Source organism: Siniperca chuatsi, linkage group LG14 (genome assembly GCF_020085105.1).
Source record: "Siniperca chuatsi isolate FFG_IHB_CAS linkage group LG14, ASM2008510v1, whole genome shotgun sequence".
NCBI classification, from domain to species: Eukaryota; Metazoa; Chordata; class Actinopteri; order Centrarchiformes; family Sinipercidae; genus Siniperca; species Siniperca chuatsi.
Window position 1 is genome coordinate 15,186,317 of NC_058055.1, and position 15,607 is coordinate 15,201,923.

A 15,607-nucleotide genomic window follows, 5' to 3' on the forward strand; every position below is an offset into this window, starting at 1 on the left:
TGTGTGCAGCTATGTCTATATCTGTCTGTCTGCACAGGTCTGTGGGGCCATATATCCTGCAGCAATGCTGATACACACATGAAGCCCCGCAGATGAAAGGCCAGCAAGTTGCTCTGCCACCCTTTGCAGCAGCTCCAGTCAAGGGGCGTTCTCCCCTTCAAGCGGCTGGGTCCCCAGGTGCCTTGCTCAGGCTGACTGCACAGGAAAGCCCTGGGCTCACAGACCTGCAGGCCTGTTTTGTTCTAAACCTTTCATCTGAGGTCTGCTGTAGAAAATGTGCCCTGAGCAGTTTTAACCATGCCGCACAAAATTTCACACCGAAGCAAAGAGCGCACTGCACAATGGAGACGTCTGAAGAAAACCTTCACAGTGTAACATCCTTATCTCCGTCCAGGGGCGGAATACAAATCTACTGTTTTCTAGCACCGTCTTAGCTTTAACTTTCTCCTTCCGTCCAATTAGCAGAATCATATGTGACACAAAAAGCTTACTTGCATAAACCTGTGATCTAAATCTGAAGCACACTTTCCACATACACTTACACACACATACTTGCCAGCAAAACATTGTTTCCAAGAGTAATTAATGGTAATTACATGGTTGGACAGGTTGCCTATGTTTATATTTTTTGACTTTAGAACATATCAATTTAGTGAAATACAAGAGCTGATGACCCGGTGAAAAAGCATATCTATTAAACAGCTGTGTTAAAAAGCTTATCCATTAAAAGTAACCTAGAATACTGCAGCAGTGTGCAAGGATAATCAATCACAAACACAAATAAATTGCTCTCCGGTTTATTTTGAAGGATATTGGGCCCTCTGCATGAAAAAAAACACTGAATAGCCTGAATGTGAAATTAATACACTTATTAAGATGCACATTTTTTGCAGTGTAAGCCCATTTATTGTGGTGCATTTATGAAGTGTGTGTGTGTACTTGTGCATATGTATAGATGTGGCTGTGTAAATGTGAGCTTGTATTTATGTTACGATGGAGATAGGTAGCTCAAAGTGTAAAAGAGCTTTGCTGACTCTTTAAAAGTATTAAGGGATGTACAGAGGCATTCGACAGGCAGCGGGAGAAACATGCAGAAGTGAAGGAAAGTGCAAATGTTTACATATGTAAAGCTTTACACAGCTGCGCTTAACCACATATGTGTCCCTCACCTGATTACACAAACACACACAGAGGAATGAAAGCGCCAACTCCCGCCTTTGTCACACCTGACAGCTGCAGATAGGACACTGGCCTGCAGTGATAACAGCGCACGCACACACACACACGCATGCATGCATCTACACAGGTCCATTCAGCTCAGCCTTGGCCTCCCTGCATCGCCACACAGTTTGCTGAATGAAGACCTCCAAAATGAGTTCACCAGCATATGACAAAAATTCTGTGAAACTTATTTTGGCAAATTATTTAGGTTATCAGATAAATAAATACCTTAATAAATACAAATCTAGGACTGGGCATCATTTGAAAATTTTCAATATTAAATATAATACCGATTTGAAACTTGTACTGAGACCAAACAGCCATGCAAGAACGTTGCTTGGATAAAATCTAAAATTGATTAAAGAATAGGTAAACAATATTAAATAGTCAGCTTTTAGGACAGTTATTGATATTCGGTGCAAAGGACTACTACTGAGCCCTAAGCAAAACTGTTTTTAGGGAATATAATTCTCTAAAAGTTCAATATTAAAATGCACAAAACAAAAAGAATTTCAATGAAACTGACAAATACACACAAGACACATGTGCAAGCAAAAACACAAACAGAGACATACAATAGAGGTGTCCAGATAGACTCACACAGTCCATTAATTACGTTGTGGCCAGATTGTTGGCAGTGCTCTGCAATGAGGACATCTGGACTCCTGATGAAGAGTGCAACCAGCAACACACTCAAATACACGTGAGTGACAGGGCATACACAGAACACACACACACACACACACACAAAGACAAAACAAAACGAAACACTGGAGCTTTCTTTCGACCACAGCCCACACAGAAAAACAAGATGTTATGTTCCATCTTCTTCTGTCATTAGATCATGGACGTGCTGAACTGCACACACATATAGACATTCAGTACACGCAGCGTGTCGGCCATCATGAGGCACGTCGAGCGATAAGACCTTGAACACCCTCACTGTGCTGAAGGCTTGTTTAGCGGCGCAAGCAGAGTGTCTGTCTGCTTTTTGCTCCTCATTACTGAACAGTAACACTGACAGTGGCTGAGACAGCTACGCACACACACACACACACACACACACATATACACCGTATAGTATATAAAGATACAATTCTATTCCACACCGATTAGGCAATACCCCAGGAGTAACTTGTTATATATACACATCAGCATCTGTGTGAAGTCATGAGAACAAGGACCAGCCCATATTCGCATTAAAACAGGAAGCTGTGCGACACAAGCTGAGTGCCACTGGTTTTCCCTCTTTAGCCAACCGAAAGCCAGCGCACTCATCATTGCAATATCAGCACCGAGGCTTGCGACTTTGAAACAACTGAGCCATTTAATGGTCTCTTCTGGGCATCTCAGAAGCCCATTTTGTGCCATGCAGAGAAGCAATCATCTGACTGATCAGCCCCAGGAAACTGTGGGCTGTGACAGAGAGAGGAATCAGTATTCATGGGCGAGAAACAGCAAACCCCAAGTACGTGATCATCAGGAGGAACATGTGAGAACTCTAATGTATAACGTGCCTTGTGAGAGAGGGTGACTGCGAGAGAAAGAGGAAGGCGTGAAACTCACATGTATGATTCAGTGCTCTTATGTGAGACAAAGCTCATGCAATCTACTGTGCTACTCTGCATGTTGTCAATCAGTGTCACCTTAGGAAGTCTTGGTAACAAAAGCACATTTCTGATTCAGTATATACCCTTTCTAAGGAGCTGTTGAAATACCAGCAGCTGTTCGCACACATCAGCAGCCTCAGATATCCGTGCAGCCGCATGGTGCTGAAATCTTGACAGCTTTGGACACCTTCATAAACAAGCTGTAAGTGGCCTGAGGCATGCAAGTCTGCCAAAACAAGAAGCAGACAGCTGGCAAGGTCTTGCAACATCTCAGCTGTCACCGATAGCCAGGCCGAAAGGCAGAGATGGGGATTTCTAAAGCTATCAGTGGTCAACACCCAACATTATGAAGCCTCATTTGAATAATTTTTATTAGCACAGGAACGCAAAGTTCTGTGTCTAGACTCTGGGTTTAAAGGCAAAATCCACCCTCACATACATCCAAACTGCAAATTCCAAACATCAATTTGTGATTTTCCAGGAGGTATTTAGTGATAGAGTTCTAATTAACTTTTTCGTTGTGCCCCTTTAATCTCAATCTGCTTCATCTATTTTATCTATATAGTGATTTTGTTAATTTGACTATCATTCAAGATTCACATTCAACATTTGACTCAAAATTTTAAAAATCAAACTATGTTTCTTGTATAGAATTAAAGGATGTCTGTCTTCTTCCAACTGTAAAAATATTGTGCAGTCAACCTTCATGTCTGTCCCTGATTATGAAGATATTCTCTATTGTCATGCTGCCCCATCAACACTTCAGCAGTTAAATCCTGTGTATCACAATGCTTTACGCTTTATCACAAATGACAAATTTCGTTCTCATCATTGTTCTCAGTATCACACAGTTGGATGGACTTCAGTCAAGAAGAAATAGCATCTCATGTTATTCATCTATGAAGCTCTACTGTTGAAGCTTCCAAACCTCACATCTCTTGTCCCATTTAAATCTAGTAACTACAGTACACGATCCAGTAACTACCTAACCTTAGAAATCCCTCATGTTCGCACTAATGTTGGCAGAACTGGTTTCAGGTACTATGCACCTTTTAAATGGAATGAACTGCAAACTGCCCTCAAACTAGTCTTACGCTCCCCTTGGAGATTTTAAAGCTTTACTAGCTAAAGTTTTCAATGATTCTTGTAACTGTTTTGATTAATTACCTTGATTATTGTGTAGTTGTGTTGATTCTGGTTTTGTTTGTGTTCTTTTGAATGTTCTTGTTCTCAGGTCTCTCTTGGAAAAGAAATCAATTAATTAATTAATTTCAATGACACTGCCTGATTAAATAAAAGTTGAAAAATAAATAAAAAATAAAATTTGCAGGGGTGCATTTGTATAACCTCCAGACAATTTTTGTGTAAACAAAAAAAAATTTGAGTGTGGGAATTTATATCTAGGTATCCAGTAAGTTCTCCAAAAATCTGGTTGTAATTGCAGCCACACCCCTCATTCAGATGTCTTTCAGCTCCACGACATTATGACCTACTGTTGAGAATTTGGAATACCTGCCTATTCTGAAACAGAATTAGAAATGAACACCGATAGCGGTGATGTTCTGGCTGACAGGAGCAGAATTCATCTAAATGAAAAGCGTACCTGCACCTATTAGATTACCCCAATGAAGACAGCTCCCCTGTCAAAAGCTTGGTTCTGGACAATAAAATTTGTTGCATCAAGGTTATGAGTGTGAAGCTGTGTTTTACATTTTGATTACCTCTGCCTCTACACTGAATATCTCTCTGTATTCTTGTTGAAAAAAGGGTCCATATTTTAACAATACCTGCTTTTTAGCTATTTTAAAGTGTTACAAAGAAGTTTTTTGCTTCCTACATTAATCCTAAAAAAAAAGAATAGCACTGTACTCAGTACACAGTGATTCCCAACCAAGGGAACTTGTACCCCAGGGGGTATTACTGCAGTTGTCAGGGGGTACGTGGAAGAAGACTGTGGAGTAGCTCAGCTTATGAGTTGATCCAAAAACAAAACAAAAACATATAAATCCACATATTAAGTAACACTCATCACTGTAACATCAGCTGTAATACCAGAACACCACATGTTGAGAGTGTGTGAAAACTACAGTTAGCAAGCGAGCAGAGAAGTCAACAGTTCAAAGTAATGGATATACAGGTGAATTAGATATTGGTTAAATGGTAATAGCTGGTAATAGCTACACCTAAGATATAAAAAACTTGAAATAGATCAAGTAAACAGGTCAAATTGTTATCTAAAAGTAATGGATAAACAGTTGAAAAAATATCTCAAAGTAATAAATAAATAGTGAAATATGGATAAATTATTAAAATAGAGCTAAAAGTAACAGATAAATGCTTAGCTAAAAGTGAGGGATATATTGTATATACATAACAATGTTAAATAACATCTAGTTAAAATCAACTGACTGGCTGGTGGTGTTGATGAAGGGGTACTTGAGCTCATATACTGTAGGGGCATATTCTTTATGTCATAAAAGAGAGAACTCGTGCTCCAGCAAGAGAGGAACCTACAATATATACATTAACTGACAACAAAAACCACAAGGGTACCCTGGCACCAATGTACAGGCTATTTTTGTGATTGACAGCACAAGAATGATTGATAGCCTCAACTACTTCCAGCTGACAATGTGAACGGGCAAAGACAGCATTAAGTAACATTGACAATGCAATCCTAAGGTTGCCAGGATATTCTGCCTGCCAAACGGAGCATGACATTGATGCATTGTAAAGCGTACAGAGAATATAAAGTGCGGTGGGTGATAAGGTAGTACGTGGGCGCTGTCTCACCTTGTACCCTGGGCCGAGTTGGTGAATGGCAAAGATCTGAGCTGGGTTGAGAGCTTCACTGAATACGTAAATGGCTCCCAGCTGACCACAAAACACCCTGTTAGCATCCGCTGTCTCTGATGAACCCAGGAAACACTTGTCATAGCTCTGAAAAACAGGTAGAACACATGAAAACATTAGCTATCATATCAAACATTTCAAATTTTCAGAGCTTTCTTGCAAAGAGGGTTTGGTAACTCATGGAACACGGTTTAACATGATTCACAGCAAGCAAGGAGGGCAAAAGTGTCCTTTCCTGTTTAGTAATTGTTACATAGTCTTTTTAAAGTTAACCTAATTCTAGCTTTGTTGAACTAAACTACAGATACGCCCACCACAACTTCTCTCTTATAGATTGTGTGTTTTTCAGTTTTAGGACACATTAAAGAAATGTTTGTTTAAAGTGTGTTGATCTTCACATTTCAAGACATCTCAAGAGTTAATTAATTATTCATTTTCAATCTCTGGTCATAAGTTCATGGCATTCTGCAGTGATGAACACAGAGGATGGTGAAAAACAGACAAACTTTTGATAGCTGCTCGTTTCTAATCGCTCTGTTACAACTTTGCCATCACCTGCTATTACATTCTTTCTGTCTACTCTCCTTTCATCTACTCCATCCCTCTGATGCCCTTTATCACAATGAGATCTTTACTCTTCTGCTTCTTCAAAGTGATAAAATAAGTTTTATCTTCAGCCTTCGGGACAAAAGAAACCGTGATAGCATCAACACATTTTGAACTCGGGTACTGTATGTTTCTTTTCTTATGAGTCTTTCAGTGAACCACATGAACTATAAGACATTTTACCCCTAGGCCGAGGAATTTCTTGCAGAGAATAACACCAGTCCCTGGTAATTGGTGCAATGTCAAGAGCCAACCAGGAAGGAAGTGCAATGAAGGCCCTGCTGCCACTGAGAGGTCAGGCTACCTGTCCCCTGCTAAATGGAAAAGTTTGAAGTTGGAGTTTTGGCGCCCTGTGCTGGAACAGGGCCCAAGGGCAACTCTGCCCCAGCTGACGAATGCAGAGGGCAAACCTCAAATGTTTGCCAATATCACGATAGGAGGTGTAAGTAGAGCCAGACCAATACTGGATTCCTGAGGCTGGAACAGAAGCTCTTATTTGGGAGCAGAAATTCTGATAGCAACATGTGATTTACAGAAAATAATTTCAGAGTCAGAGTGAGATCAGAGTAAAGCTTTTTTTTTTAAACCAGAAGCTCAATATTCATACCTGACTCTGCACCGTCTCCTACGTCTATGACAGTTTCTGAATTACCTCAAGTGTTTTGTTTTTTTCTGAATTCTTTAATGTAATTGTTCTTCATAAAGATCAGTGCATATAACAACACAATGGTGCCCTTACATCATTGGTGTTGACGTGCCAGGCCATATCGCCGTAGGAGACCAGCTGACCGTTGACATAGCAACGGATCTCAGAGTTCCTCCAGCGATTGTAGATGTGAACAATGCTGATCATATACCACTGAAAAATACAAGAACACATTCAGAAGGAGACTGGATGATACATTAAAACAAAAAAATAATTCATATGCAACAGTTCACCAAATGAAAGAATGAGAGAGTAAATGTTGTTTGTTTTTCCTTAGGCTGTTATTTTTGAACAGGACAAGTGGGAGTTTCTCCTCTGAACTGTTGTGTTTTATGTTGATTGAGGCATTTCTGATGTTTTTTGACGTAAACAGTGCTGTATTTTAATTGATTTTATTTTCCTATTTTAATTTATTTTACTTTTCTTTTTATTGTGTTTTTAAATGTTGTTCTAATGCATTTCTTTGCCATTTGTGAAGCACTTTGAATTACCTCTGTGAAAGGTCTTGCCTTGCCTGCCTTACAGTATCTATACTGTCTGATGTTTTTGTATGTAATTGCACCTTTGCACTTGTTATTTAATAAACACGAACACGTGGAGATTATTGCTACAAGCCTCCTGCTGTGCAATGATTCATTTGAGATTTTTATTCAACTACTGTATGTTTGTATCAATATGTTTTTGTCTAGCTTGGTCAAAATTAATATCTTTGCAATACTGAGAATGCTCAAACAGCATTAGCTCTCTATAAGAGGGTTAGCTAACATGGAAGATTACAATGTGTTAACCTCATTCATTCGCCAGAACTCTCTTTCAAAGCTATCCCTTTACTCACCTTAATATACCATTAATAGTGGGTGTGCAAGCATGCGTGCATATGTGTGTGTGTGTGTGTGTGTGTGTGTGTGTGTGTGTATCTTGATTAGAAAGCATGGTGACAACACACACAGGTTCCCTGGAGGGAAGACTGAAATGGGGAGGAAGACTGTGGGGGGAGGAAGAGAAGCTAGAATTTTTGCTGCATATGCATAACTGGGGAGTGGACAATACCACACGTGCATGCAAGCACTCACAAAAACACATTCACACACACATTAACACATGCACACGGTGGACAAAATGTTGTGAGACATGGTGACTTACAAATAGATCAAATGGAACCACTGGGAACTTTGTTAGGCAGTGCAGAGATTCTACTGGGTCAGCAAAAACTGCAGAAGTGAATGTGTGTGTGTGTGTTCATGTGTGCATGCAAGTGAGTGCACGCAGAATGCTGACAGTGCGGTAGAGGGGCAGTGTGCAGGTCTTAATTGACAGCCCTTATCTACACTCATCAACACTCCTAGTGAGTGCAAAGAAGAACAGAGCAGCAACACACTCCTGATGCTGTTTCATCTAACAAGTGGCATAGCATTACCAAACTCTGCACTGACTACAAATTATTCAGTTGAGTTATTTAGTTGCATGCGTGTGTGTGTGTGTGTGTGTATTTTCTCACCTTGCGAGGTTGGAAATCATATTTCACACAATGCTGAAAGCCTTTTCCTTTTGACTTCAACGATGTCACGATGAGACAGTTTCCCACAAAGTGAGCGGAGTAACCTATTCCTTTACTGGTGCGAAAACTGCAGGAGATTCAGACAGCGTTACACTCATTTCAGTTTGTTATTAATTCAAGATCTGTTTGAAAATAACTCAACATTTCAGTTAAAAAATGACAGCTCTTAATTAAAACTAATTATGGTACTTCTTAATGAATGGTGCTACATTTGAGTTTCTGTGTCACTAAATGCCATGTTCACCATGGAGTTTCATTAGATTTTAGTGAAACTGACTTGACATTTTTGAATGGATATTACAAAAAAACACTTGTTCAAAGGTAAAAGCAAACATTTGTCAAATAAATGACATTTCGACCATGTTGTCTGGTTTGATTTGTTAGCTTTATTGTAAATAATACAATGTTTTTGTTTCTATAAGCAAAAGGTCAACTAGGCCTTCATCAACAGAAGTCAAACATTTTTTTCACAGATAAGATTGTGTAAAAAGATCCTGCCAACCAAAATACAAGCAGGGCACCTTTCACACTGACATATTGCATCATTTAAGCCAATACCAGCCACAAAAAACAGGATTTTAAAGTATTTTCTTAGCAGCAGCTCCAGGGATCCCAGATCACAGGTTTGTGGGAAAACACTACTAAACCCCTTCCCTCCATTTTTCCCCCATAATGTTTCTCTTCCCGCACTCATAACTTCCACATAAAACCCAATCTCACAGTTAAGCTTCTTCACGAAACAACAAGACACATTTCACTTCTAAAATAGGCCCAGAAGGATCACACACAGAGCAGAACCAGAAAGCAGATATAAATCCCTTTCAAGTGAATCCCTGGTACACGTTAGGAGTGTGTATAGTGTGTTATCGCGGCCTTCCTGTAGCTGTGGAGGCCTGTATCAGACAGGCGGCTGGAGTAGCAGCTGCATCTGGGAGAGGATGATAAGGCTTGGGCCAGAGGAGAGGAGGGCACCCTCCCTCTCTCGCTCGTCACTTGACATGACGCCATGACAACCTGACAAATGGTTACTAAGGAAACAGGATTACATCCTGACACTTTTCATGATCAGAGCTCATCTCGGCGTCGGTATCCAGAGAATATACGGGAGCATGTCATCCTTCCTGTAGACAACTAGCTCCCTGATTCTTTAGCAAAACCTTTCTGTTCATAATGAATCAGAGTTTGACTCAGTGGGGGTGTGTGTGTGTGTGTGTGTGTGTGTGTGTGTGTGTGTGTGTGTGTGTGTGTGTGTGTGAAGGGAGGGCGCTGCTGGTTAGCGCCACAGAGTGAAGAGGTGGAGGGAAGAAGCCAAGCAGCAGAGTAAAGGAGTTCAATTAAATAAAAGGTCAAAGCTAATGAAGCTTCATAGTGGCTAACGGCTTGCACTTACAACGCTAACGTCGAGGCCAGCAAGGTCCAGAGCCGCACGATGAGCGGAGGCATCCACCCAGCAGCATAATGGAGTGCCTTGACATTTAAAGTCATGTTCTAATTCATTATCTGTTTATCTATTAACTTCCTGCCCGTGTCATTCAGACTGATGAGTTAAATATTTATCATCTGGTGTGCTTCAGTTAAGGAACTTGGTAAATTCAGAATAAAAATACTGCTGAATTTATTGTTCAGTGAGAAGTTGCAGAACAGAGAAGATTGGTTTAGAAATTTTTGCAGAGGCGGAAATATTACTTCCAACAAGGTGCATTCAGCTGTGTGATCACCTCTGTATCTGTGGCCAGCAGATCTTTGGTTGACTGAAACTAGCAGAACACATTAACACTCCAGAGACAGGGAAATCTCTGAATTTTGGTACTGCTGAAACAATTGTTCATTTAACAAAAAATTATTGACTAAGTAATTTATCAGACAAAAATGCCACAAATTATCTGGTTAGAGCTTCTCAAATGTTCTTTTCTTGTAACTTGTCATGAGCTTGTGTCACTATTTTCTAACATTTGATAAACTATTAATTGTTTAATAAGAAAAGAAAACCAGATAAAACAATAACGCAGTTGTAAATTTTGCTGATCCTATGACCTTTGCTTTACCTCCACATCAGGCTGAGCTTTAACTTTCTGACATCATGAAAACCAACACCTAAAATCTGTTGTGCACATTTATGCTCCTAAAATTTCTTAAAGCTGTGTTAAGGACTATTGTCAGTAGAGAAGCTGGTATTTCTGCATCTTTTACAATCTTTTTTCTCTCTGTATGTCTGTTGAAAAGAGTCTAGAAAGAAACCCTTCCTCTGTGATCCTGAAGGACTGACACAAAAACCTGATGTTTACCATTGATGTTTTTGATTCCTTTTCTTCTATTAAACTCCTCTGTAACTGCGCTGACAAAAATATCGTTGTGATGTCGTTGGGTCAACAAAACAGGCAAAGAAATCAAAGATTTATAGCCAACAGAAAAATTCTGATAGTGCTGAAGTGTTGAAGGGTGGATTTCTCATTTGAGTTAAAAAAAAATGTTAGATGTTTTCAGTCCCACTCAGTGTCCCATATATTTTCATTATGTAATAGTCCCGATGAATGGTGTTCTACTTACCAATAGAGGTACGGTTTGTCTTTATCAACATTGATGTTGTTGAGTGGATCCTGTCTGAACCAAGTGTTGATAGTGAATCCGTTCTGGTAAGGCCATTTGGCAATTGGCGGCAATGCTATGGCCTGGGGGAGAATACACACATCAGATCAGTCCTTGCCAATGTTTATAGTAATCAATATGTCACTCAATCAGTCATTACTTCCTTTTCATCATTCAGCTCCTTGCACTGGTAGAGCAAAGTGCCAATTAATGCCATGAAGGACTCTTTAGCAATTTGGATACACAAAGAATAAATGTGACAAATTTTTGGTAATGACGCTCAGGTGTTTTGTGTGTGTTTGTGTGTGTGTGTTTGTATATTTGTCAGTCTCACCGCTGCACTGCGTCCTGGGAAGTTGAAGAAGGTATCAGGACCATGTCTCTGAGGCATCTGGTTCAACACCGACAAGAGCTTGATAGCATGTCTTGGCTGGAGGAGAGAAGAAGAGCAGGAAGGAAGGGAGAAGGAGAGAAGAAAGTGATTATTATGTGACAGATACCGACTATCAGAGGCACAGGGGAGAGACTCTATTTAAAAAAAAAAACATGGTGTGACATCACATCTCTACCACAACCCCACTGGATCAATAACTCTTCAATCACCTTTGCCCTCCCCCGACAACACCTCATCAATACCATGGCAACCCTTAATCGATCTGTCTCTGGAGAGGGCTGCTGGGGGAGGAGAAATTGGAAAAGACAGGGAAATAAGGAGCGAGGTGGATGAGGTGGTGATAGTTATTGGACAGAGGAGGTACGGGGAAAGGGCTGGAGAGTGGATGGATGATGGTATTGCTGTGGACCACTGATCAGTGACCAGGGGTTGTTAATGGCGGTTGTCCTGGAGCCTGAGCAGAGGGGAGATTGACGGGAAGGGACAAGGGTATATTGACTTAGCTAGTGGCCGCCAGCAGCTGCCAAGGCATCACACAGCCTGTACACCTCACTAACGCTATAGTGAGCAGGAATGGCCGAGGAGAAGGTTTAGCCTCACAAAACCATCCTAAATGTCTACAGTTTGGTTTTAAAGCATCCACTCTGAGTCAACTCAACCCAGTGACTGAAAGCTGAGCCAATCAGCAAACTACAGGGAACAGTTAAGATGACAACAACAAGTAGCACTGTAAGTGGAATTTGTACTAAGCACTCCCGACTCTCAATCCTGAATTAATCTCATTAACAGGTACTTAAAGTAAACTTTGCATTGTAGCCCTAAAAGTAATCATGAATCAGCAACTGCATGGTTTATTTCTCCCCTCAGTTTTTTTCCAGGAACCAATTTAATTGGATAATTAGGCGAAGTTCTACGAAAAACAGTGGAACATTATGTATTTTCAGTTTGAAAGCCTGAAGTAGTCAGGTGTAAGAGTGGTTCATATTGAAGTGAAGGAGAAAATGTATTAATCAAACTCTTTTCCAGTCGCCTGCCTACACCCACTGACAAACCCCACAACAAGAAAATGTATATTATATTTGGCAGCACACAATAAGAAGAGTTTCTGGGTGGGCTGTGTAAGAGTAGAGAAAGTTAGAGATGATGAGATGTGAAGTAGTCTGACAGAAGGGAAGAAGAAAAAAATGAGCCCTTGAGCAAGGGATTTACTCCAGTGGAGCTGCTTGGTGGTTAGTAATAAAAGATGGTGGTTATATGTACTGTATACAGAGTGAAAGTATGTGGCAGAGTTTTGCTGAAAGGGATTCACCTGGGGAAAAACAATATTGAATTTACACCCTATTTCATGAGTGTTTCACCTTCACAGCTGATTAGGCTCTCGCTGTTTTTATTTTCATGGTTCTATCACTCAACAACAAAAAATAACACAGTCAACCCTGTTGCATTAATAACGTTGATAACGAGAGAAAAAAAACGTTAAATGTAAGCTAAATTGCCCTTGTCTTGACATACACTCGCAAATCAATCCAAACATAGATACACACACATCCTCTATTATTCTAGTCTATTAGCACAACCATCCTATTAAGTCACATCCAGACTAATGACAAACAAACAAACTCATGCTGTATAATTAATCTAGTACAAAATAAATTCAGCTTCCACAACTATTAATTGTAGAATACTGGCATTTCAGAAAAAGGAAAATATCTCACTTTTTAGCAGCAAATAGTCAATGTGAAATCCTGAGTCTCTTTTGATTTAAAAAACAATAAAAAGTTCAACAGTTTTAATGACACAATAATCTTATAATCTTCAATTTAGGTATTTTTCAAGAAATAATCTAGAGGGAAATGTTGCTTTTACTTTAACTGTAAAATATGGCATTGAGTTATTAGAGAAACTCTAAATAGTTACTGAATCCAATCGTAAAAACAAGCAATGGCTAAGTTAACAAAGTCAAAACTGTTTGGGAGTTTTTTAATGTATCTGCTACTCTGCTACCATCAGAGCCACAAAGGGGGTTTAGATTGAAGCTCCTTCTCCCATTGGAGTGGATGGACTTCCAGTGTAATGTAGTGTCATTACAGTGTCATTTTTCAATGAGATGTCAATATCCAGTCAGTGATGTCAGTCAGTATGAAATAAAAGAAGAACTTATGACATAAAAAATATATAATAATGATGATATTTTCTTCCACTTTTTGCAATGTTAGTGTTTGTTGCCCTGCACCTGCAAGGAACAGATAGATGTGCATGTCTTTTTTGCAAAAATATTACTGTGGTCATTACACTAACAATACCAACTGATACACACACTCAAAATCTAAAACTCTAATCACTTCAATCAGAAGTGTCCACCAACTTACCCAGATGCCATTGTCTCCCCTCAGCATACTGAAGAGCAACTTCAGCTCCTTGACTGTGATGCTGTAACTGGCCATGACTCCCAGCATGTCCACCAGGAGGTCTGAAAAAACACAGGCAGAGGAAGAAAGTGAGCGCAAGAGAGCAGTGTGTGTTTGTATGTGTGTTCTCATGAGTTTGTGAGTTTGTGTCAGCATTTGAAAGGTCCTCTACTGACACTTCTCTCATAAGACATGGTGAGGTCATTAGAAAGACACAGTTTGTATACTGCGAGTGTTGAGTAATCTATTATTTACTGCAGTCAGAATTCAAGTGTGTTCCATCCAAGTACTCGGAGCTCCTCTACTGTATACGAAATACACACAACCTTGAATCTGGAGCAGAGTTGCTGTGCACAGAATTACTTAATACCTTGAATGTGTACTCCCCAATGTAATTTACTGTCGCATTAGTATATATTGATCTTAATGCATCAGGTAATATGAGGCCAAACACACTGAGAAAGTGTTAAATACTCTCAGCTACTAGCTAAACAAACATGCTTTCGCTAATATCGACACCAGTGACATGCCTGCATACTGTGTACATGAGGCTTGTTAAAAAAATTTACTGTGGCGGTGATCTTGGACCAACTTGGATTCAACTTATATGTCCAGGACTGAAAAGTTGCACTTTATTATTTTTTTATAAAATGTCTTAAAAAGAATTGTTTGACATACTGTAAATATGCTTATTCGGTGACAGTTACATGAAAAGATCAATACCATTCTAATGTTTGTACGCTAAATATGAAGCTACCCCGGCAGGTGATTAGCTTAGCTTAGCAGAAGGACTGGAGCAGGAGGAAACTGCTAGCCTGGCTCTGTCCAAAAAAATCTTCTAGCCTACTAGCAACAACTTTGTACATAAACACAAATGTAAAATCAAAAAAAATGAAACTGACAAAAACAAGGCTTCAAAAATATTTCCCTCTTAATATTCAAGCATATAATTAAAAAGTACATTGTGTTAAAAGACCTTTGTTTAGTCAAAATGACCTTCCTGCCTCATTGACTTTCACTTCACACAGCCACAACAGATCAGTGTTGATATGGCAGAGGTACAGCACAACCCTCTCAGAGTGAGGCAATCTGCTTACAAAGGCTCTTCTTTCCTATTAGGCCTGCTAGATATGAATAGTCGTACCACAATATTTCATTAGCCAGAGCCCAGCAATAGGGAATAAAGCAGAAGGCTAGCTCACTGAGGTGCTTGGTATGAGAGGAAAACGCAATCCACAATGTCCTAGATTCAGAACCCCTAAGCTCTGTTTTTGGTACGATCAATCCATGTAGGTCATTTTAAATAGTTTTTTAAAAGTATTAGAAACCTGGTTCAGAAAAGGAGTCTGTGAGAATTGGCATTAAATTGATTTAAGTGGCGTATACTCTGCTGTGGTGAGCAGTTATAAGTCATAGAAGTTATAAAGCACATTATCCTGCGGCGGTAGGTAGGACAGAGAGGACACTGGGGGGAGGGAAGGAGAGGACACGCACTCTGAGGCATCATTAAGAGGAAGTCAAGGTCAATATGATCATGTAAAGAGACGGCTGTGTATGTGCTGTTTTGCAATCAAGCCCTTGGTACGAATCGCAGCACACAGAAACATACTGAGGTCATTACTCTGCTTCTGCTGCACCAGCCGGTTGTTATGGATGTCTGACTGC

General features: G+C 39.9%; 1 protein-coding gene across 23 annotated transcripts in view; it reads right to left on the reverse strand.

The window, feature by feature from the left end:
• Positions 1-15,607, reverse strand: part of nbeaa (neurobeachin a) — a 93,202-nt gene that overhangs the window by 47,612 nt on the left and 29,983 nt on the right. For all 23 annotated transcript variants that reach the window (XM_044223857.1, XM_044223853.1, XM_044223833.1 and 20 more), the window contains exons 3-8: positions 13,904-14,004; positions 11,475-11,570; positions 11,102-11,223; positions 8,495-8,621; positions 7,030-7,149; positions 5,625-5,771 (exon numbers count right to left, since the gene is read on the reverse strand). In XM_044223857.1, coding sequence (XP_044079792.1) covers positions 5,625-5,771; positions 7,030-7,149; positions 8,495-8,621; positions 11,102-11,223; positions 11,475-11,570; positions 13,904-14,004 — 713 coding nt within the window. The remainder of the gene's footprint in view (positions 1-5,624; positions 5,772-7,029; positions 7,150-8,494; positions 8,622-11,101; positions 11,224-11,474; positions 11,571-13,903; positions 14,005-15,607) is intronic.